This window comes from Petaurus breviceps, unplaced genomic scaffold (assembly GCF_028583685.1).
Source record: "Petaurus breviceps papuanus isolate PSGF00001 unplaced genomic scaffold, PetGlider_PUasm1.0 89693, whole genome shotgun sequence".
NCBI classification, from domain to species: domain Eukaryota; kingdom Metazoa; phylum Chordata; class Mammalia; order Diprotodontia; family Petauridae; genus Petaurus; species Petaurus breviceps.
In genome coordinates, this window is record NW_027187101.1 from 154890 (window position 1) to 178962 (window position 24073).

Genomic DNA, 24073 nt, shown 5'->3' on the forward strand with positions numbered 1-24073 from the left:
CCCGCGCACACAGGCTGGCCGCTGGTGGGGAGCGCCTGGGCAGCCTGGGGATGGGTCGGTGCTTTCGCGCCTGGCCTCCCTGCGCACACAGGCTTCCTGTAAGACCAGAGGAGCACGAAGCTCGGAGGGCAGCCCTGCCGACCTCTGACTGCCAGAGCCTGGGCTAGGTCTCAGCCCCCCTCCCCAGGCGGGTCTGAGCGCGGAGGCCTCTGGGGAGGCTCCCGGGGCTCCTCTGCGCGCAGCCCTGAAGCTTCTGTTCCCTGCCCAGCACCTGTCAGCGAGGCAGCTGGGCGTGCACCAAGTCTTTGTGCCACGGCACGTGCTCCATCTATGGAAGCGGCCACTACGTCACCTTTGACGGAAAGTACTACGACTTTGACGGACACTGCTCCTACGTGGCGGCCCAGGTGAGGCCGGGAGGCGCATCCTGGGTGCGGGGCCAAGGCCGCCGGGCGCACAGAGGAGCAGAGCCTCCCTGGCCGGCGCAGAGCCCGTGCCCCCGGGGCAGGCGCTGCCTCCACCCTGGCTCACTGCTGGCGCCCTCCCTCCCCAGGACTACTGCGGCCAGAAGGACTCTCAGGGCTCCTTCAGCATCATCACGGAGAACGTGCCCTGCGGAACCACGGGCGTGACCTGCTCCAAAGCCATCAAGATCTTCCTGGGAGTGAGTGCCGCGCTCGGGGGCTCCGGGGTGGAAGCAGCAAGGAGCCCTTGGGCTTTTGTCCACCAGGGGGCGCTCGCGTGTGTGTGTGAGTGTGTGTGCGTGTGTGTGCTCTCTGTCCACCAGAGGGCGCGCGTGTGTGCGCTCTGTCCACCAGGGGGCGCTCGTGTGTGTGTGTGTGTGTGTGTGTGTGTGTGTGTGTGTGTGTGTGTGTGTGTGTGTGCGCGCGCTCTGTCCACCAGGGGTCACTGCGGGGGGTGGGGGGGCGGTACATGCAGAGACCAGTTAATGAAGGAGCTGTCCATGGTGCCCCAGAGAACTGAGCTCAAGCTGGAGGAGAAGCGGCGCTGGGTGATTCAGCGGGCCGTGGGAGAGCACGTATCTTACACCACGCGGGAGGTGGGCCAGTACCTGGTCATTGAGGCCAGCAGCGGCATCATAGTCATCTGGGACAAGAGGACCACGGTCTTCATCAAGCTTGCCCCGAGCTTCAAGGTGCGAGTCTCAGGGTCTCAGCTGAGCCTCCCCGAGGGGACCAGAGATTCAGAGCCGCCCAGTCCAAACTCCTTGGTTTACAGATGAGGAGACTGAGGTCCCGAGAGGCCAAAGGCCCACCCAGAGTCCCATCTAATGTCTGAGGCAGAATTTGAACCCAGGTCCAAGTTCAGTGACCTACCTATTCATGATGCCAGTTTGAGGATTTCACTTTCTCCTCCGTCCTGCCTCACGTTTAGAGTTGGGGGGCCCTCAGCCACCATTGAGTGCCCCCCTCTACTTTTAGAGGAGCACGTTAGGACCTGAAGAAGGAGGTGGCTTGGCCAAGGCCACATAGGAAGTGAGCCAGGCCCTCTGACTCCCAATGCAGGCACCCCTTTAATCTTGCTATGTTAGCCTGGGAGGGGGATGTCCCATTTCATGTGCACAGTCAAGGGAGCCCCGTGACTCGGCCCCACCAAGATGAGAGGAGAGTCCAGAGTTCTGGCAGGTGGGGGGTATGTGCTGTGGGGACTGGGGAAGGCTCTCTCCTGAGAAGCAGCCTGACCCATTTCTAGAACAGTACACTTTGGGGCAATGGGCACCAATGTGACCCTGACCTTTCTGTCATTGTGGACTAACCCTGCCACCAAGTGAGAGAGTCCGGCTTTCCTGATCCAATTTGGGGCATGGTTCAGGGGCCACCTTGGGCCCTTGGGAGGGAGGGACCTGGAGGGGAAATGGGCACTAGAGAAGCAGGAGGCAAGGAGGCTATCTAGGCAAGAAGATTGCTGAGATGTGCTGGGTAGAGGCTGGAACTGTGAAAGGGTCAGAATTCCTTCCCTGCCCTCCACTTCCTCCTTAGCTCCTGACATATGAACACACATGTACCCACACATACACATACATGCGCATACTCCTGAGGTGACCCCAGATTCCCTTCTTAGGGTACTGTGTGTGGCCTGTGTGGCAACTTCGATGATCGCTCCAGTAACGACTTCACCACAAGGGATCACATGATTGTCACTAGTGTCCTGGACTTTGGGAACAGCTGGAAGGAGGCCCACACTTGCCCAGATGTGGACCAGACCTTTGAGCCGTGCACCGTGAATCCCCACCGAGAGTCCTGGGCAGAGAAACAGTGCAGCATTCTCAAAAGCCAAGTATTCAGTGTCTGTCACAGCAAGGTTGGTGGTGGCGGCCCTGGGGGGTGGGAGGGACAGGCTGCTGCCCCACTTCATGGGTGACAAAGGGAATTCATCAGCCCAGATGGCCAAGAGAGACATGGCTGGCCAGCTGGCCATACCTCTATACCCTGGACCTGAGCTACAGAGTCTGAGGGAGAGATTGTGCAAAGGCCAGGCAGTCATCACAGTTACCACATGTGCCAGTGGGCAGCTACTGTGTGTGGAGATCCCTGCATCTCCCTCTGCCTAGGATACCACAGCCAGACCTTTAATGCTGAATTTGTGAATGAGTGGGTAGATGGATAGATGGTCACCCTGATGTGATCTTGGAGGTTATGCTTGAGCTGCCTTCAGATGAGAGAAGATAAGGAAGATTTGGGTCAGAGAAATGTTATTGCCAGCCACCCTTGTAGTTCTGCAGGCTGCTGAGTTCTGGGGGTCATCTAGAGGCAGCATCCCACCCTTTCAATTCAAGGAAAAACAACAGTGCTCCTTCCTTCAAGCTTATTGTGGTGTGTGTGTGTGTGTGTGTGTATGAGAGACAGAGAAGAAAACAGAGTGGGGAGAGGTGGGGAGGGAAGAGAGAGGGGAGGAGGTGAACAGCAGATGAGTCTGAATCTGAGTGAGTGGATTGGGTCAGAATGAGACTTGGGCCACTCTGACACTGGCACTGGGCGTCCAGGGAGGGCAACCACACCCTGGGGCTTCTCAACTATGAAGGAACGTGTATATGTGTTTTGCTGACAGGTGGACCCCGCTCCTTTCTATGATGCCTGTGTCCATGACTCTTGCTCCTGTGACACAGGGGGTGACTGTGAATGTTTCTGCTCTGCTGTGGCCTCCTATGCCCAGGAGTGCACCAAGGAGGGGGCTTGTGTCTTTTGGAGAAGCCCTGACCTATGCCGTAAGTGCTGGCTTCCCCAGGGAGGGAGAGGGAGGAGCTGCTTTGCCCCTGTCAGGCCAGACTTCATCTCATCCCTCCACTCTGAGTGTGAGGACCACGGATGTTCACCCCTAGAGGCAGGTGGGGTGGGGGCGGGGTATGGCTGCTTCTGCCTTCCCTGGGGCCTGGAGCAGGGTTGCTCCCTTTCTTATGACTCACACAGTTTGGTGACCAGTTCCTCTCTCCCTCTGCTCCCTCCCAGCGATATTCTGTGACTACTACAATCCCCCCCACGAGTGTGAGTGGCATTATGAACCCTGTGGGAACCGAAGCTTTGAGACCTGCCGAACCATTAACAACATCCATTCCAACATCTCTGTGTCCTACTTGGAAGGTAGAGTCCCCTCCTCCCCATCCTGAGGACCTTGCTGGGGATGAGGGCTGGATTCTGAGGCCAGAGGGGGCTGCCAACCCACACACTGGGTTTAATCCCCTTCTTATCACCTGGGATGGTGATTGCTGAAGGGGCCTTCCCTAGCCCTCTCCTCAGCCTGTGCTGGGAGGGTAGAAAGCCAAGGCAGGATCCTCCTCAGTAAGATGGAAAAAGCATCCCTGGCCAGAGGAGAGAGAGCCCCTTCATGACCCTGGGGGCAATGTCTTGGGAGGATGGCAGCTTGGACCAGTGACACGCAGGGTGGCCCTCAGCTGACCAGAGCGTGTGCCCAGGGCGGCCCTCGGCCAATGCTTTTGTAGGCATGAGGGGGAGGAGCTTCAGAGGTGACCTTCCCCTTTCTTCACTGTCTGAACTAACAGCCTGACTCTTTCTGCCCTGTCACCCACAGGCTGCTATCCCAGGTGCCCTCCAGAAAGGCCTATCTTTGATGAAGACAAGAAGAAGTGTGTGCCTGCCGACAAGTGTGGCTGCTACGTTGATGATGAACATTACGATGTCAACGAAAAGGTCCCCACAGAGAATGTCTGCCAGTCTTGGTGAGGAAGCTTCCTGGCCTGCTCAGGCCCTTCTTCTTCTTTTTTTTTTTTGCTCTTTGGAGGGCAATTGGGGTTAAGTGAATTGCCCAAGGTCACACAGCTAGTTTTGGGTTAAGTATCTGAGGTTGGATTTGAACTCAGGTCCTCCTGACTCCAGGGCTGGTGCTCTATTCACTGCTCCACCTAGCCGCCCCTTAGGCCCTTCCTGGGAGAGAAGTTAGTCTCCCCCATCCTCTTTATCTCTCCATTACCACCTTCCTCCTTTTGTCCCCTGCTGCTTCCTGGACCCTGAGAAAGGGGTGCCCAGGGGAGAGGGACAGCAGCTTCTAGTTTCCTTGACCCCTTTTTTCTAAATTGCTTCCCAGTGCAGAGCACTGGAGGTGGGGGGTGAGCAGCAAGGGAGAGGTCATTAACCGAAGCTCCAGATGGGCAGTAGAGGGGGCCTGGAAGAAGAGGCTCATCCAGCCATGTAACCCCAGACACTGTTACTCCATTGGTTCCATTCCAATCAACATTTATTAAGCACCTACCACATGCAAGGCATCACGCTAAGTGCTGGAGATACAATCAATAAAAGGAAAGACAGTCCCTGCCTTCCAAGAGCTTCTACTCCAGTAAAGGGAGGGAGGCAGGAAAGCCAGGGCTTGGACTGGCTGGGTGACGCCAGGGAGGTCCAGCATGCCGGCGCCAGCAGCAGGGGCTGAGTAGAGGCTGAGGAGTCTGCGTGGAAGGGCTGAGGCCAAGGGCGGACAGTTGGGGTTTGCCCTTTCATTGAGGCTGCTCCTCATATCCCATCAATGAAAGAGCCCCTAGCCAGAACCTTCTGGAGGTGGGGGCTAAAGCTTATTAAAGTTACTCAGCATTCTATTATATATAACATTACCATATTCTATTATTATATAATGTGTCAAGTTATTATTATTAAATTAAAGTTATCTAAAGTTATCAACACCTTAGTGTGAGTTAAACCAACCAAGTTATCAGATTTGTGGGGTGTGGAGAGAAGGAGAACGTTGGAACTTGGCCTTTGAGAGAGGGTGGGTCTGCAGTGGAGTCTGTGGATAGCCAGGGGAAAAAGTGAGGATCTGGGGTGGGAATGCAAAGAGGAAGCCGCGAGGTAGATGAGACGTGAGAAAGCATCCCAGTGTGGCGGAAGCCTTCTCTGTCGCCACTGCCATTGGGCTCCAGCTTGTGCTGTGTCAGTGGGAGCCTTGGCCTTTTGGCTTTCCTGTCAGGCAGCTGGCAGACCTATGTCCAGATCTTGGGCTCTCTGAATTCCCTTGCTTTCTTTACAGCATTTGCACGCCATCTTCTGAAGTCTCATGTAAAGAGGATATAGGTAATGTACTTTCCCATCTTTCCATGTGGACTTTACTGACCATAGGTTGAATGAATGAGTGAAGGAATGAATGAATGAACGGGCTACTTGAGGAAGGGCTTCACCTGTCCCCGTAGCACCAGCAGCTACATCGAGTAATGAACAGCAATGCAATGAGAGAAGGGAAGGCGATGTGCTGAGAGGACTCTGGGTTTCCGAGCAGCCCTGGGGAGCGGGCTCTGGGATTAGCAGACTCTGTCTCACTGCTGGCATCTTCCTCCTGAGTCCTGCACTTTGAGTCAGAGGCCATGGGCTCATTCCTGGCCTGGCCACTTAGACTATGTGTGTGGACGTCGATGTGCCTCAGTGCATCTCAGGGACTGGCTCTGGAGGCCCCGCCCTCCTCCAAGCCTCTGTTCCTATGAACTCTCAACCTTGGGATTCTTCTTCATTGCAATGCCCCCCCTAGGCGATCTCTGTCCAGTGTTCTCCTCCAGTCCCATTCCCGACTCGAGACAACTGAATTGTCTTGGCTCTTCTTTTGTGCTCAGGATTACGCAGCCTTATGGTTGGCAGGCTCCCCGGGTCTACACAATTGGGGGGCTAAGGAGAGAAGGAGAGACGTTTTGGTACTGGAAGAATTTGACACGAGGGCTTCTGGTTTTGCTGTATAGCGCCCTCTTAGTCAGCCTCTTTCTTCCTTTTGTTCCTCTCAGGCGCGATAATTAACCAGACTCAGGATGGGTCCTTCTGCTTTTGGGAGCTGTGTGGTCCCAATGGCACTGTGACCCAATATTTCAACATCTGTGCTCCGACCTCATCTCCCATTACCTTGCCTGTGTCAACCACCTCAGTGACCACCACCTCTCCCACCACAACTCTGCCCACCACCAGCACCACCACCACCAGCACAGGTACAATCCCCATCCATTTCCTGCCACCTGGTGAATGGGACAGTGGTTCTTTCAGGGCAGGGCTGTGCCCAGGGACTTCAAGTGGCAAAGAAGGGCCTGGGGTGAGCCTTGGAGGAGGCTGGAGTGGGGGAAGGTCAGAGTCTGGGAATCTCCATGTCCCTAGCCTGGTATCAGTGATCCCTCTGGTCTCCAGGCTCTCCAGCTGAGATACCAATGCTGGGGCTCCAGGCTCCCTCCTCACAGAGAGGACCTTCAATGGGAGCAGCTTTGGGCAGTCCTCATGAATAGCCCAGGAAGCTGAGAGCCCCAGGAGAGCCAGAGGGGTGGGCCTCTCTCTGTGGGAGCTGAAGGGCCACACATTGGGTTGGAGTCTTAGGTCTGTCCTACTGCCAAAGTCCCCAAAGTGGAGAGGGGATGACCTGGGTCCACTGGGGAGCTCTGGAACTGGTGTGACACAATCTTATTTCTTTTCCCTTTTTATTTTTGGCTGCAGTTTCTCTTCCATCTACTACTCCAAGTAAGTCATGTTCAGGATAGCTTTGGATGACAGATAACATGCAAGGGAGGGGGAAGGCAGCTAACATCCCCCCTGCCTCCCATTTCGAGTAGAATATCCTTATACCCAGAACTTAGGGGCCACAACTAATTCTGCCTTAGAAGCAAACCAGGTGATGCTGGGGCTGTGGGTGTGCCGGGACAGGCTTGGCTCCATGACATGGAAGCTGGGTTTTAATGGAATCCTTAAGTGGTAGTTTTGGAATGTGCCTCAGTTTCCCCAGTTGTCTGATGGAAGGTTTCCACTAGATGACTTCTGTGATCCTAGGAGTCTGTGATCAATTGCAGACTTGGAAGGAGGGTCATTTTACCGTCGGGTGGCAAAGGCCCCTGAAGTAGACAAAGGGCTCTAGTTCCCCCCCTTCCCTCACCCCCAACCAGGCGCAAATATTAAATAGACTTTTGTTTTCCTTCCTAGAAATTTGCTGTTTTTGGTCTGATTGGATTAATGAGGATCATCCCACTACCGGCAGCAATGATGGTGACTGGGAAAGGTTTGATGGGGTGTGCCGTGCCCCTGAAGACATTGAGTGCAGGTCAGCTGAGGACCCTCATCTCAGCTCTGACCAGCTGGGCCAGAAGGTACAGTGTGATACATCTTTTGGATTCATTTGCAAAAATGAAGACCAGTTTGAAAATGGACCATTCGGCCTTTGTTATGACTACGAAATTCGGGTCAATTGTTGTCTGCCCATGGATCATTGTCCAGAATCAACACCAAGTACCACTATAACACCAGTCTCAACAACTACAGTCACACCTGTAACAACAACAGGAAGGCTTACTCCTTCAACTCCAACCACCATCCCAACAATTTCATCAACCACCACCACTGAGACCCCCACTGTTCCAACATCCACCAGCACTCCAACCACCACCATTACCACTGAGACCCCTAAACCTACACCTACTACCACGACCACAGAGACTCCCACTCCAACACCCACATCCACCACCACTCCAACCACCACCAGCGCCAGCACAGAAACTCCAACCCCTACAACATGTCAGTCCGAGCCTGTCTGTGACTGGACTGATTGGGTTGATTCAGGGAAGCCAGACTTTGGCACACCAGGTGGTGGTGACTTTGAACTGGTTGAAGACATTTGCAAGGATGGCTGGGCAGAGAACATTACATGCAGGGCCGCAATGTATCCCGACCATCCAATTGCAGCACTGGGACAAGTTGTAGTGTGTGATGCCTCAGTGGGCCTGGTATGTAAAAATGAAGATCAGAAGCCAGGAGTGATTCCTATGGCTTTCTGTCTCAATTATGAAGTCAAGGTTTACTGCTGTGAGCAGTCCCTCTGTACCACAAGAGGGACCACAACTAGCACAACAGCCACCACAGTGACACCCACTCTAACACCCACTATTACCACCACCATCACTGAGACCCCAACACCTACACCCACCACCTCCACCACCACCACCACCCCAGAGACACCAACTCCAACACCACATACAACCACCTCAGCGACTCCAACACCCTCCACAACCACTGCCACAGAGACCTCCACCCCAACAGTTACACCCACCACCACCCCAGAAACTCCAACTTCAACACCATACACTACTACCCCAGAGACTGCAACTCCAACACCACATACAACCACCTCAGGGACTCCAACACCCTCAACCACCACTACCACAGAGACCTCCACCCCAACACCTACACCCATCACCACCACCACCACCACCACCCCAGAGACACCAACTCCAACACCATACACAACTACTCCGGAGACTGCAACTACAACACCACACACAACCACCTCAGCGACTCCAACACCCTCAACCACCACTACCACAGAGACCTCCACCCCAACAGTTACACCCACCACCACCACCCCAGAAACTCCAACACCACACACAACCACCCCAGAGGCTCTACCTCTCTCCTCTTCTACCAGCGAGATCCCAACACCTACGCTCACCACCAGTTCTACCCTGGAGACACCAACACCATACACAACTAGTGCTGCCACCACCACAGAGACTCCAACATCCTCAAAAACACACACTACTCCTGCAACCACCACAGGCACAGAGACTCCAAACCCAATTCTCTTGACAACCACAAAAGAGACACGAACTACAACAATTACAGAGGCTCCAACTGTGACCACCTCAGAGATACCATCCTCAATTACAACAGAGACTCCAACTCCAACAGGAACCACAGGCCCAGGTAAGGCGCCTTCCTCAGGCCTTTCCCTTCTCCCTGCCCCAACCTTCAGACTGAATGCTAAGTATTATGGCTGCCATTCCTCTTGTCATGACCTTCTTCCCCATTCCAGGTACAAATGAGCCAAGAAAACTCCCCTTAATTCTCTTAGGGTAAATAGTCCCATTTTTCATTCAATAGAGAAAAAAATAGTGTAACCCCAAAGCCCTTGGGATCCCTGCTGTTTGAAGACATCCCATTACCCAGAATGCCCTTTCTATCTCACTGCTCAGAGTGTAGCTTTCAAACTAGATTGAGCATCTGCTGAGCTATTGGGGTTGTGCATAGGTAGGTGTTTGGTGATATTCAGGAGAGGTTTAGCTTGGGAGAGAAAAAATTTGGTGGACGCCTGAGATCTGCCTTCCCAAACTGGAAGGACTGTCCTCTGGAAGAGGGATTAACTTTATTTGGTTTGGCCCCAGAGGGAGGAATCAGGAGCGAGGTGGGGTGGGGACAGGGTCACAAGCAAATAGACTTAACCTTCATATAAGGGAGAACTTCTTAACAGTGAGAGCTAGTGGAATAGACTGCTTCAAGAGGTGATGAGTTCCTCTCACTGAAGGTCTCTTAGTAGAGGCTGAATGGCTCATTATTGGGAAGTTGTAAAGGAGAATACTGACCCTATCTTGTCAGGTCTGGGTTGTACAAGAGGCCCAAATCTGGGGCATAGGGATGCTGGCTCCTGTTAATTGGCTTCTTTCAAAGCTCCTTTCCCCTTCATCTTATTCATTCCTTCCCTGCCCACTGAGCTGGATTTCTCTGCCCAGTCTCATCCTCAATATTTTTTTATTTCTTTTTTGGAGGGGGGAGGGCAGGGCAGTTGGGGTTAAGTGACTTGCCCAAAGTCACACAGCTGGTAAGTGTTAAGTGCCTGAGGTCGAATTTGAACTCTGGTCCTCCTGGCTCCTGGGCCGGCGCACTATTCACTGCGCCACCAACTGCCCCTGTCCTCAAGGCTTGGAGCACAACAGGAAGATGTTTACTCATCAATTGGTCCCCAAACTTCCCTCCGTGCCAATCCCTTTATCATGACAGAAAATTATAGGTTTATAGGACTTTGATAAGGGTGGCACCGTAGAAACTCTCTGGACAAACTTTCTCCTTTGAAAAGAGAAAGAAGCTGAGACTCGGGGAGCCCAAGATCACATGGCTGTAGAGCAGAAGAACCAAGATTTGGACTCAGAATTCCAAACCCTGTGCTCTTTGTGCAGACCCAGAAGACCACGTCCCCAAGCTGCTCCCACTGCCTGGGAGACCCCCCGGGAGGCGGTCCTCTGTTCCCAAGAGGGAGCAGAGTTAGGAGAGGTGGGGTTGGCAGGAGTGGCTAGAAAGGGGTCTCTCTCTCTCTTTTTTTTTAAAGCAATCGGGGTTAAGTAACTTGGGTCAGTTATGAAAGGGGTCTCTCTCAAAACACAGGATTTACTCTCAATGGGAAATAAAAGTACCCATCCATCTTCTCTCCAGGGTGATTTGGGGCTTGGGGATCTCATTAGTATATTAACCCTGCAGCCTCTGGGTCCAGGCTACAGGCTTCCCAGAGAGCCTTGGGAACTTTTGGTTTGGGGGGCATACTTAGTGACCCTAGCATTAGAGAATGGCTGGTTTGAAAGCTTCCACATGAGCCTCTGCCCCATCTGCCTTGAGCCCAGTGAAACTCCAGCCATCTCCAGTGGTGGTGGGAGATGTGTGGGTATGTGGGGGAACAGAGATAGACAGAGACATAGACAGACCCAAGGTCATGCTCTCAACTTGATTCCCTGGGCAGCCAGTTGGCTAGGATGGAGTGTTCCTGGGCTGACTGGAGGAACCAGCAGAGAGCGGAAAACCTTCAGGTCATTTCTCGATTCTTCCCAGCTCCTGGTCAGACGCACCAGCCAGCCCAGCTCTTCCCTACCTTGACTCGACTTTAGCCAGCGGCTTTAATGAATGTCTTTTGAACCTTCTATTTCTAGGCACAGGCCCTAGCGCACCAACCCTGACAGTAGAAACCACAACAACAATGACAAGGGGGGCCCCATCTCCTTCCACCCCCACCTCTGCTCCCACTTTCCCTGAGACCACGGCGACAGTTCAGCCTCCCCCTAGCACAACCCGTGTCAGCGTCCCGACCACAGCACGGACCACCTCCACCAGTGGAGTCACCGCTAGGCCACTCACACCTCCCATGGTCAGCAGCAGCACAAGCATGGGCACGACCGAGACAACGGCTTCCCAGGAATCCTGCTGCGTTTTGAATGATACATATTATCAACCAGGTGAGAAGTCATGGCAGTAGATTCATTCATTCATGGGCAGGTGCTGAGTGTGCTGCCATTCCCAGGGCGTCAACTGGAAAATGTGGCTTATGTAGCCAGCTTGGCACCCATGCAGACTCTATGATGGAATGTTAGCACATGCTCCCTGGGCTGGGGGAGGGGAGCTGCCCACTCTCTGGGCCAGCACAGCCTGCAGGGACCTTGTTCTTGTTTGATTCAGTGGGCATGTCAGTCCTCTGCCTTTTGGCCGCATGGTTACTGGGGAGGATTCTCTTCCTTGGCAGGTGATGTGGTGTACAATGGGAGATATGGAGATTACTGCTTTTATGTCAACTGCTCCATGGACTGCAAGTTTGAGTTCTTCAACTGGTCTTGCCCCTCAACACCTCAGCCCACGCCAACCCCCACAGCCACCCCAACGCCAACTCCATCAAAGCCGACCACACCCTCAGCGCCAACCCCATCAAAGCCGACCACACCCTCTCCAGGCTGCCCTGACTTTGTGCCACCTCGGCAGGTCTGCTCATGCTAAGGACACTGCTCTCACACCTTGAATAGTTCATAGGGATTTGTCATCTTCATATGTGAAAATAAGCCCCTTGCTTTCCTAACTACCCCGAGTCTCTCCTCCTGCCCCCCCCCTCCAAGAATGGGCATAGATTCGCACTCATGCATCCTTACTTTCCTGGCTAGTCCTTTCTCCTTCTGGGCCTCAGTTCGCCCATCTGTAATATAAGGGAGAAGGGCTAGATGGCTACTGAGGTCTTTTCAGCTGTGTACCCATGAGCCTAAGGGATGGATAATTGTTTGGTTTTTTACAAGAGTGCTCAGGGTTTGGAGCATGGCCTGTGACCAGGTCACTTCCAAGCTAACTGGCCCAGAAAGGGCCCAAGCTCAGGATTCAGGCTCATTTACCCGCTGAAAGAGACTGTGGCTGCAGTCTGTTGAAAGGATCCCTTCCCCTCTTCCCTTCAAACTAGGGGGATAAACATGGTGTTACATGTTGCCTCCAAAGTCATTTTGGTTTTCTCTCTATCATGTGAATGGAGTTCCTGGGTCCAGAGACCTGGGCCACCAGGCCTGGCTGAAATGTGGCTAGCTCTACCCTCCTGGGAGATCACTGCTAATAAGCACAGGAGACCCATTCCAATTGTATGGGCCTCACACTATCCCCAGGAATTAGTAGTGCCAGTATTATTAGTCCCATTTGACAGATGGAGGAGGAAAGGGACTGGCCTCCAGCTCAGCACTGATCTCAGGGCCAGGGTACTTTCTTCTACATTGTGGGAGCCTGGAAAGGAGAAAGAATTTAGCCAAGGCCTCATGGAGTGTCAGGGACAGAACTCGACTGGGTGCCCAGATCTCTTGGTCCCAGGTTTATAGTTTGGGTCCCAGCTGATCTTTTCTTTCCTTCCTTGCCACTCCTGTGGTTGTAGGAGAATGAAACTTGGTGGTTGTGTAACTGTACCATGGCTGTGTGCAAGCATGATAACACAGTGGAGATTTTTGAGAAGGTGTGTGACCCACCACCCAAGCCTGTGTGTAGCAATGGCCTCAACCCTGTGTGGGTCCTGGACCCAGATGGCTGCTGTGGCCACTGGGAGTGTGATTGTAAGTAGCCAGCCCCGTCTGCATCAACTGTCCCTTACACTTCTTCTGGAGGCTGGGCCCTTCATCCCCCCATGACAGGGAAGGGTGACAGGTGATGTTGCAGGGGGGGGGGGCTGGGTCTCATTCAATTCAAAAGACATTGACAAGTAAGTGCCCCCTGTGTGCCACAAATAAGTACCTACTGTGTGTCAGGAACTGTCTTAGATGCTGGGCCTCCAAAGATAAAAATGAAGTACTCAGTGCCTCAAAGGAGCTTAGTTGACTGGGGAATTCCTTTGGGGAGTATGGAGAGAGGAGCCATCATATGCAAAAGGTGTCTGATGTCACCTCCCTGAATGAGGATTTGGGGATCTCCTCCCCTCCTAGCCCTCAGGAGTCTTCTCGGGGTGTCAGCTTAGGGCAAATGCTTCTTTTCTAGGCTATTGTACTGGCTGGGGAGACCCCCATTACACCACCTTCGATGGGCTGTACTACAGCTACCAAGGAAACTGCACTTATGTGCTTGTGGAAGAGATCTCTCCCACCGTGGACAACTTCGGTATTTATATCGACAACTACCACTGTGACGTCAATGACAAGGTGTCCTGCCCACGCACCCTCATTGTGAGGCATGAGACCCAGGAAGTTCTCATCAAGACCATTCAGATGGCACCCATGAAGGTCCAGGTGCGCTGTGGGAAGACTGCCCAAGGCATGAGGCAAGGGGGACTTCACTGGGCAAGGGACTCTCAATAAGTCAATCAGCAAACATTTATGAAGGACATACTGTGTGCCAGGCACTGTGCTGGTGCTAGGGATACTAAATGAATATAGAAATGATCCCTGCCCTCAAGAACGTACATTCTAATGGGAGACAGCACACAAAAGCTAGGTACTTGCAAGATACATACAGAGTAGATACATATAAGATACATACAGAGTCATACGAGGTATCCTAGGGGAGAGAGGTCACTAGCACCTGGGTGGGGGTGGGGTGCACCAGAAAAGGACTCCTGCAGAAGGCTGAGTCTCAAAGGAATTCAGAGGTTCTAAGAAGTGGAGGTGAGGAGGGAATGCATTTGAGGCATGGCAGACAGCAGGTCCAAAGGCATGGTGGCAGATCAGTGTCCTGTGTGAGGTGCAGCAAGGAGGCCAGTGTATCTGGCCACAGGGTCTCGGAAGAGGAGCACTATGTAAGAAGATGGCAAAGGGAAGGACCAAGGTCCTAAGAAGCTTAGTGACCAACAGAGGCATTTCTATTCAGTTCTAGAGGCAGCCAGTGAAATTTCTTAAGTAACAGAGGTTTCCTAACCTATTCTTTAGGAGAGGTTGGCCAGGAGGGGGAGAGACTGCAGGCAGGGAGACCCCCCAAGGAAGCCAAGTAATAGCCCAGGGGATTGCAATGAGGAGCCTGGAGGAGTGTAAGGGAGGGACACAGCAGCTGGTGTGAAGGCAGACTTCACTTAGGTCTGGCCATGGCTTAGACTTCTGGGGAGCAGACCAAGGGGAGGGAGGAGTGGAAGTTGCCTCATTCAGGGTACTGGCTTGCCAAACAAAGAAGGAGTGTGTCCACTGAGGCAGGGAAGAAAGGGTGAGGGGTAATTGTGGCCTGAAAGCCAGGTGGGGCAGCTGGCAGTCCCGTGGGCCTTTCCATAGTGTCTCCTGAGGCAGAGCTCCAAAGGAGATCTCTCTGGGAACATCAAATCCAGGGCTGCCCAAGGTGAAGCACTAAACTTTTCCTCTGTCTGCCTCTTGGACCCCGGCAGTGCCTGTCTTGTTCTCATTGGTGGACCCAAGACTGAGCCTGGGGCCCCATGGTGCTGCCTCCCTCCCTCATCACCCACAATAAATAGCCAGGTCACAGCCCCACCCTCCAAAGCTGGCCTGCTGGTGTGTTAGACTTCAAATTCAGCTCAATCCCCTTAATTTTATGCAGGTGAATTGGAAGGGTGGGGGTGGCTACTCAGGGTGCTCTCTCCATGCCTAGAGGCAAAGCTCTGCTTCAAAGGCAGGCTAGGGGCTTCCCTTTCCTGTCCCTCCAAGGCCCTGGGAGCCTCTTTCTGACTCCTCTCTGTGCTGCAGGTGCTGGTGAACCAGCAGGCCGTGGGGCTGCCTTATCAGAAGTATGGTCTCCAGGTCTACGAGGCGGGCATTAACTATGTGGTAGAGATTGCGGAGCTCGGCGTGCTGGTGTCTTACAATGGCCTCTCCTTTGCCATCAGGATGCCTTATACCAAATTTGGGAACAACACCAAAGGCCAGTGTGGTAAGGGAGCTGTCCTGACCCCGGGGCAGGGGTGCTCCTGGTGTGTGAGGGGCTGTTGGGGAGGGCTGGGTTCCTTCCTGGGACTTTCAGCAGCTCCAACTTGGACTAGAATCTCTGAGCTCTCTCGCAGTCAGGAGAGTGCAGCACGGGTGTGCGTGTGTGCATGTGTGTGCATGTGTACGTGCGTGCATGCATGCGTGTGTGTATGTGTACATGGGATTCCTCTTGCTTTCTACCTCTTGTCAGCCTCTTTTCCTGGCTCCCCTTTGGCAAATCCTGTCAGGATCATGGCAAGGGAGGCAGGGGCAGGGATGAATGACCATCAGATCCAACAGGTGCTCTTGCCAAATGGATGCCCAAGACCCCAGTGCTCTGCCCCATGGTCAAAGGGCCTGGCTCACATCCAACTGCTGGTTCAGTGTTCCCCCCAGATATCTGCTTTTAGAAGCTCTAAGATGTTTTCCTGTCCTCTGTCCCATTTCACAGGGATAGGCTGATGGGGTGCATGCCATGTGGACACTATGCTAGGCCTGGGAGAGATAGTGGGGACAGTGTGTCTTAGGAGAAGCCCTGTTTTAGCTGTGGCCTGTGGCCTGTGGCCTGTGGCTTCCTGGGCTGTTCTGCCCTGGCTGGGAGGGAGGCTGGCTCAGGAGGCTTGCTGGTCACTGTGGGGAGCCCCCAAAGTCCAGGTTATAGCCTCAGTTCTAGCAGGAGCAGCTGCCTTTGTACCATGCATCCATTCAGACATTGGCTGAATAGAACCTTGGTGTAGGCAGGCGTCGGGCTGTGGTCCCCAGTGGTAGGTAGCTCCAGCCCCAGTTGGATTGCCAGCAAACCCCACAGGCCAGTGGCCAGTGAGGTATACCCTGGTCCCGGGGGACAGCTGCCAGTTCTGGACCTTGTCTTCTGAAGTCCTGGAGGGCTTTTCTACTATTCCAGGCACCTGCACCAATGACACCACGGATGATTGCATGCTGCCCAGTGGAGAGGTTATCTCCGACTGTGAAATCATGGCTGATGAGTGGGTGGTGAATGATCCCTCAAAGCCCCACTGCCCCCACATCAGCTTCACAACCAGATCCCCCTCTGTTACCAAGCCTGGAGTGACAGCCATTCCCTCAGACTGCATCCCATCGCCTCTCTGTGAGCTCATCAAGGACAGGTAATGTGGGCTTGGGACCCCAGAGACCTCCCCCAGGCTGCGCCTTCTTCTGGGTCTCATCCCTTGTCTCTCTCTGAGAACCACCTACCAATGTCAGGGAATCAAGACCCCCAAGTTATGGTGACAGCTCATCCACTCTCTAGCGGCCTTGGGCAAGCCCCTGATGGGCTGGACCTCAGTTTTCTCTTTTGTAAATGGACTCATTTGGAGCTGCCTGAAGCCTTCCTGCATCAGGAAGGCAGAAGGAGGCAGGGTTGTGATGTTGCTGGGCCCCCAGTCTGAGAGCTCTTTCTCCTGAAGGCACTGCCGGCCCCTCCATATGGCTGGCATCTCTGCCCCTTCCTTGGGGGGCCCTCAGGATGCTTCTCAGCTCTGTCTACCTGTCATCCCCATGGCATAAGGAATTTTAAAGTCAGGACCCCAAGTACAACTGAGAAATCTTCTACCTAGGGAGGTTAGTGGCCTGTGCCTGGCCCGGGAGAGAGCCAGGGCTCCTGCCTACAGAAGAATCGTATGGCACTTCAGAGAATTGAGGAGAGCTGGTCAAGGCCACTCAGAGTTAGGGGCAGGCTCAGGGATGCTCTGAAAAACTCATCAGGCCAGAGATTTAGAGCTGGGAGGAACCTGCACCAAATCTTAGGTTTGGCAACTGAGGAGACTGAGAAGTGGGAAAGGGGAGGGGCCCTTCATTCTCTCTGAATTACCAGGGCAGGTAGTGGTGCATGAGGGATCCCACAGTAGGCAGACCAGCTCAGTGTAGGGAAGGACGTTCTGACAGTGAGGTAGCGGAGAAGTGGCGAGCTCCCCCTCAGGGCAAGTTCTATTGTCCCAGTATATGCTGGCTCAGTCAGGGAGCCAGTGAGGGGCCTTTGGGCATGGGACGGGATGCCTGGGGCTCTACCAGCTGCCCGACAGCCTCAGTGGGGAAGAACGCAGGGTCTGAAGCTCTCGGGCCCTCACTTTGCCTTTTTGCCCCTCCCGCTCTTCATGTCCAATTAACCTTTCCCCAGATCTTCTTTGCCTGAACTCCCCCAAAGTCTCCCTCATTCCTTGAGGGAAGCAAGTCTGCCAGGCATATCTGCTGGCCTCCCTCAAGCTCCGGGGACAATGTTCTTGGCATAACCTAGGTGTTGCCAGCTTGGGGTGGGTGCCCATCACAGCCCCACTTCCTTCTCATGCTTATGAATGAGCTTAGGTGCTGGTGGATGGCGTCAGAAGTAGACACCAAGCAGACAGACAAGATGCCTCTGTTTCTCCCTCCAGCCTCTTTGCCAAGTGCCACAAATATGCCCCACCCCAGCACTACTATGATGCCTGCGTCTTTGACAGCTGCTTTGTGCCTGACTCTGGCATGGAGTGTGCCAGTCTGCAGACCTATGCTGCCCTCTGTGCACAAGAGGGCATCTGCATTAGCTGGCGAGAGCACACTGACGGTGTCTGTGGTGAGTAGGGCTCTGTAGAGGCAGCAGGGGCTGAGATCTGGGATCGCTGCCTTCCCAGACCCCCACTGGGGATGCTTGTCACAGGGACATCTCTGTTCGGCTGGGTGGGGTCCCAAGTTTCAGGCAGAGAAGAAGGGTTCCAGCAGAGGTGAGGGTGAGAGCAGGAGAGATTTGGGAAGGAAGAAGAGGGAGGTGAGTTTGCCTCCTGTCCCACCCTTGCTGAGCTTAGGGCCTGCTGGCTCCGGGCAGAGGTGGAATCTGAAGGGAAGGGTCAGGGCCACATGCGTCTATGGTAGACTGAGCTTCTCCTTTCTCACAGCTGTGGGTAGAGATGGAGACATGGATGGGTGGGTTAGTCAGGTGAATGGATGAGTGAGTGGGGACATGGGAGGCTGGCAGGTGGGCAGCTAGGAAAAGGGCTGGCATGGTTAGTTTGCTTGGGAGTCAGAGGTCCCTCACTCACAAGAGGAGGAAGCGAGACCAGGCCAGCTGAGAGAAAGCTTGTTGGCGTGCTCACCTGGGTAATGCCAGCATCGTTGGCTTTGGCTTCTGTCCCCCAGATGTGACATGCCCATCTCACAAGGAGTACAAAGCCTGTGGTCCTGCTGAGGAGCCGACCTGCAAATCCAGGTGAGGGGCCCTCTTGGAGGCTGCACCCCTCTGTCTGCTCCATGCCCCTGCCCTTTGACCTTCCATTCCTCCTCCTGGTGCCTTCACCAGTGGCCACAGTGCTGGAGGGGCATGCCAAGGGCTGCTGATCCGGGGCCTCCCTGCATGTCCTGTGACTCCCCCAGTCTATCAAAAATCTCTGACTGTTCCATGTCCAGACGAAACTCACGTTCCTTCCCAAAGCTATTGGTGTCATGTTCTCAGGGCACTGGCCTGAAAGGCAGGGAGTCTGGAGAGACACCGTCAGGTGTGGGTCCTGATGCCAGGAGAGCCTGGGACGGTCTGACCCTCTCCATACCTCTCCTTCCAGCTCAGAGGCGTCCACCGACAACAGGACGATGGAAGGTTGTTTCTGCCCCGATGGCACCATCAGCTTTGCCCCTGGCGTCGATGTCTGTGTGCAGAGCTGTGGTAGGCTGGGCTGTCTTTTGAGGGGAAGCTTTGACCCTGAATTGTCCCCCCCACTCTAAACTGACTCCTTTCTCCTTCTTTCCAGGCTGTGTGGGACCAGACAGCGTGCCCAGAGAGGTCTGTCCTAGCTCTGTGTCCTTCGTCACCTTATGCAAGGCTTGGGGTGTGGGGACAGTGGGGGAGCTGGCACCCCCATAGAAGAATCCAGGAGAGGCTGCATAGATAGGAGTCATGTAGAGGCTGATGTGGGGACTGGCACTTGGTCTCTCGGGGGTGAACCTGGCATCTTTCCCTCTTAAAGGAGAAGTGGTGTCTCTTTTCTGAGAGATTGCTGAGCCCTGGCTATCTCCTGTTGCCTGCATGAGGTCTCCGGGTCTGCAGGCAGAATGGGCAGGCCAGTGACCTTCTCCAGGCCCTACCTTCTTTCTGGTCTTAGCCCTTTCACTCACACTGAGGGTGGGATCGGTTGCACTTGGGAGACTGAACTGGAAATTGTTTTCCACAGAAGAGATCAAAGCTCCCGTGGCTTTAATTCGTCTGGCAGGCTCATGCTGGCCGATGGGGGCCTTGGGAGGCTCTTGGTGTGTTCAAGCAGGGGCACTGTCCCCTTGCCTGCGGGTGCCAGCCTCTTGGCTGTGGGGGACTGATCAGCAGCCTTGGCACCCCAGGGCTGGAGCCAGAGCCCAGGGGAACCAGCAGCCCCGCCACTATCGCCCCTCCCTTCTGGGCCCCTCCTCACCTCCCTCCCTACCCAGTGCTGTCCTTTGTGTCTTGGTAGTTTGGGGAGCGCTTTGAATTTGACTGCAAGAATTGTATCTGCCTGGAAGGAGGCAGTGGCATCGTGTGCGAGGCCAAGCAATGCAGCCAGCAGAAGCCTCAGTCATGCCAGGAGGAAGGCACATACCCTGTCACTGAGGTGGACCCCAGCAACACGTGCTGCAATATAACCTCCTGCAGTAAGAGAGTGCTGGGTGTGGGCTGCCTCTGGGGCTGGTCAGGCGGAGTCTCTGAGGGCGAACAATACCTTCCTCCTTTGGGTCCTGGGGAGCTCGCCATATGTACATAGCTCTGGGGATGTGCTCAGCTTTCTTGAACCTCTCTATGGAATGGAAAGCCAGAGTACTTCCCCTGATACAAAGCATGTTCTGCAAAGCAGCTTCAGAGGTAGCTAGGACACATTCTCACCCCCATTTTATAGAGAAGGATGCTGAGGCTCAGAGATGAAAGACTGTTAGAGTCAGGACTTGAACCCAGGTCCCCTGGCACCTTCCTTCAGGGCTCACAGTAGCAGGATACCTTTTTCACCATGAGCAAGCACAGGGTTCTGTGAACTCATACATGTGGCTTCTCTTTGGGTATCATTTCCCAGAGTCCTGCTCTTGAGGGAGTGACCTCTCAAAACACCTGACTGAGCTGAGGACAGGCAGGAGCTACTGAGAGGGTTGGGGGGTTTTCTTGGTATTGAGCCCCGTTCAAAGCCAAAGGAGGTGATACCGTCTACCTCTTATGGTACCTCTTATTGGATCCCCAGTGACAAGTGGCTTGTCCCAACCTCAGGGTGAGTCAGGGGCTCCATTCAGGACTGGTCTAGCCTCAGTGGCTCTGTCTGGGCAGATGAGGTCAGGTATCCGTTTTCTGTGGCAGTGATGGGCACAGGGCTGGAGGGCCTTTCTACTGAATTTCTTTCTGCCCTCACAGAATGCAATACGAGCCTGTGCCAAACCAAGCTGCCTGTGTGCTCTGTGGGATTTGAGCTAAAGACACAGCTTATTTCTGGCAAGTGCTGCCCTGTCCACACTTGTGGTAAGTCTTCTTTTCCGGGACCTGCTGGGGAATGCCCTGGGGAGAGGAGAGATCCAGGCCATGTGCTCTGAGGAGAGGCTGGACAGTGGAAGCCTCGGAGCCAACAGGCCTTCCTGGTCAAGCAGTGTGGAGACTTTGACCACCAGTCTCCTTCAGTCATCACTATCTGTTGGGAGGTGCTGGAGGGCACTGTCGAATGCCCAGAAATGGGGAGCTCAGGAAACAAACTTGGGGCCAGTTTCTTCTAGACTTGATTTGGGATGTTATTAGCTGAGAGGAGGAGGGATTATGGTGGGGTGGAACTGGTTGAGGCAAGGGGGCAGGCAGACGGTGTACTTGTAAACAATGTGTTCTGATGGTCTCTTTTTCTTCCTTCTTTTTAGAGCCCAAAGGCGTTTGTGTCCTGGGCGAGGCAGAATACAAGGTGAGCTCTTCAGTATTCCTAGCTACGGACAGGGCAGGCCACCTCAGGAGGGGAAACAGGGTGGAGAGGGGAGTGCGGCTGGGAACCCCAGCTCATCCGAGAGCCAGGCTCCCCTTCAGCCCTGCAGTGGGCTTGGGTGCGCCAGATGTGGTACCAGTAGGGGTATGGCTTCTGACCACGCCTCCAGCTTCTGAATGGTTCTTCCAGCCCGCTCACAGCACTTTCTCTGTTTCTCTGTGTCTGTTTCTCTCTGTCTCTCTGTGTCTGTGTCTGTGTCTGTCTGTCTCTGTCTCTCTCCTCTCTCTGTTTCTCTCTGTCTCTCTGTGTCTGTGTCTCTCTGTGTCTGTGTCTGTCTGTCTCTCTGTGTCTGTGTCTGTCTCTCTCTCTCTCTCTCTCTCTCTGTGTCTGTGTCTCTCTGTCTCTCTCTGTCTCTTCCTGTCTCTGTCTCTGTCTGTGTGTCTCTCTCCTCTCTCCCCTCTCTTTCCTTCTTGCCCTCCCAGCCGGGTTCTCCAGTGTACTCTGAGAAATGCCAAGAATGTGTTTGCACCAAGATGGTCAATGCTTCTACTCAGCTGAATGTCATTTCCTGCAGTCCCGTCCCCTGTAACACTTCCTGCCAGCCCGTGAGTACCAGCAGCCATGGAGGTTTCTTGACATGCAGAGGGTCTCCCGGCCTGTCCCAGTTCCCCTCTCCAACCCCTGGTCCTTTTCTGCCAGAGCCACGGACCTGGCACTATGCTCTTCTGGTGCCCTGTGTTTCCCTGGGAACAATTTCTGTATTTGACTTAGGACATCCAGCCTTGAGCTGGGGAGAGCTTGTGGGGCTGTCCATAGATGTCGAGGCAGTTTCTTCTCCTGGGCAGTGTTTTCTCCCCTCCCTCCTCCCAGCCCTTCATGTGTGAAAATCAATGCGTCTCAAGTCTCTCTCTGAGCCTGGGCCCTCTAGTCTGGGCTGTCCAAACAGTAGAAAGACTGTGAGATTCAAGCTTCATCCTGAGATTTGATTTTAATCTTAGTTCTGGTACTTTCTACCTGTGTTAGTCCAGGCAAAGCATGCCATCTCTCTGAGCCTCAGTTTCCTCATCTGTAGAATGGGGAGTATAGCATCTGCACCTCTTACCTCAAAGACCTGACTGGATAAGTTGGATCTCCTTTTCCCTCATGCCTGGGAAGGCAGGAGATGAGAGTGGCTGGACGTAGGGGGATTTCTTTGCCTGTTATATTGCCCATGGCTTCTGGGCCAGATCCCCATGCTCTGTGTTGGACCTTTCCTAGGGGTTTGAACCTGTGAAGGTATCAGACCAATGCTGTCCCAAGTGCGAGCAGACCCAGTGTGTGATGCACCAGACTGGCAGCCTCATGCTTCTCAAGGTCAGTATGGACCCCCCAAGGGTCCTTGGAAAATGTGCAGAAAAGCTATAGGTGGGAGGGGATGTGAAGAGATAAAGCTCGCAGCCAGTGTGCATCTCTTCCCTGATCTCCTCTCTTCTCCTCCCCCTTCCCTCTGTCCCTCTCCCCCCTCTGGTCCTCCCTCCCCTCCCCTCCCCTCTATTCTTTCCTTTTTTCCTTCCCTCTGTCCCTCTCCTCCCCCATCCTCCCATCCCCCATCCTTCCCCCCTCTGATCCTCCTCTCTCTTCTCTCCTTTCCTTCTCCCTTTCCCTCCTCCTTTCCCCTCTATCCTTTCCTTCTCTTCTCCCTTCTCTTCCCCTCCTTTCTGCCCCTACAGCCTGGTGAAATGAAGAATGACCCTAAGGACAATTGCACCATCTACAGCTGTATGAAGCTTCAAGACCAGCTCATCTCGTCTGTCTCAGAAATCACTTGTCCTGACCTGGACTTGGGCTCCTGCCAGCCTGTGAGTGGCCCCGGCCCCAGCTGCCCTTTCCCCAGAGTTCCCTTTCCAAGTGAGAAGGTAGGAAGGTAGGCAGAGTGCCAGCTGCTCCCAGGAGTTCATAGCCTCCCTCCCCTGGCTGGGGATGCTCGAGGGAGGCCCCCATCAAGGAGAATGAGAACCTGACCGTCCAGCTGCTCTGGTCCCTCACTAAGTGACCTGTCACAGAATCTTGAGTCCAGTCAGCACCTGCCCACAATCTGCAGACCTCTGGGGAGGGGGAGTCTACTACTCTCTGAGGCAGCCCCTTCCACGCTGGGATAGTTCTCAGCATTGGGACATTCATCATGAAATTGAGATTAGACCCGCTCCCCGCTGCTCCTGCTGTCCTCGAGGGTCAAGCAAAAGTAGCCTCATTCTTCCTTTACATGACATGGCTCCTACATTTCCTTCCAGGGTAAAGACCCCCTACTTCTTCAAAGGCCCCCCAAGCACCTTAAAGCATAGAAATGGGAACTCCTATTCCTGGCTTTTCGGGGGCGTCATGTATGGTGTCTTACCCTTTTTCCTAGGGCACGATTAAACTGATGCCTAATGGCTGCTGTAAGACATGTGAGTACTTAGCTCCTATTTGTCTGAAGGATCCTGCCTGCCCAGAAGTCTGGCTGGTCAGCTCCTCTCTGGGAGGGGGGGAGTTCAGGGGAAAGAGCTGCCTGCTCATTGGCCAGACTGAGACGGGGTCTCTGGGCATGCCTCTATTCCTGAGCCAAGTACAAGTTGGAAGAGTTGTGGACATGGTGATCTGAGGAGTCCAGGACAGGAGGGGAAGGGCACCCTTATCTCCTTTATGTGGGCCAAATGAGTCTCTCACCCTTGCAAGTGGCCACCTTCACTTCCTTCCTTCCTTCTTTCCTTCCTTCCTTCCTTCCTTCCTTCCTTCCTTCCTTCCTTCCTTCCTTCCTTCCTTCCTTCCTTCCTTCCTTCCTTCCTTCTTTCCTTCCTTCCTTCCT

At 54.0% G+C, this 24073-nt stretch overlaps 1 protein-coding gene across 1 annotated transcript in view; it reads left to right on the forward strand.

The window, feature by feature from the left end:
- Positions 1-24073, forward strand: part of MUC2 (mucin 2, oligomeric mucus/gel-forming) — a 55353-nt gene that overhangs the window by 17715 nt on the left and 13565 nt on the right. Inside the window, exons 20-47 of the mRNA XM_069107269.1 lie at positions 269-407; positions 554-664; positions 977-1156; positions 2083-2322; positions 3070-3226; positions 3468-3599; positions 4048-4195; positions 5491-5534; positions 6230-6427; positions 6921-6944; positions 7401-9173; positions 11162-11464; positions 11749-11981; positions 12901-13075; positions 13494-13741; positions 15137-15320; positions 16260-16482; positions 17746-17924; positions 18485-18554; positions 18904-19004; positions 19090-19121; positions 19783-19960; positions 20703-20807; positions 21191-21231; positions 21732-21854; positions 22507-22602; positions 22959-23087; positions 23636-23731. Coding sequence (XP_068963370.1) covers positions 269-407; positions 554-664; positions 977-1156; positions 2083-2322; positions 3070-3226; positions 3468-3599; positions 4048-4195; positions 5491-5534; positions 6230-6427; positions 6921-6944; positions 7401-9173; positions 11162-11464; positions 11749-11981; positions 12901-13075; positions 13494-13741; positions 15137-15320; positions 16260-16482; positions 17746-17924; positions 18485-18554; positions 18904-19004; positions 19090-19121; positions 19783-19960; positions 20703-20807; positions 21191-21231; positions 21732-21854; positions 22507-22602; positions 22959-23087; positions 23636-23731 — 5662 coding nt within the window. The remainder of the gene's footprint in view (positions 1-268; positions 408-553; positions 665-976; positions 1157-2082; positions 2323-3069; positions 3227-3467; positions 3600-4047; positions 4196-5490; positions 5535-6229; positions 6428-6920; positions 6945-7400; positions 9174-11161; positions 11465-11748; positions 11982-12900; positions 13076-13493; positions 13742-15136; positions 15321-16259; positions 16483-17745; positions 17925-18484; positions 18555-18903; positions 19005-19089; positions 19122-19782; positions 19961-20702; positions 20808-21190; positions 21232-21731; positions 21855-22506; positions 22603-22958; positions 23088-23635; positions 23732-24073) is intronic.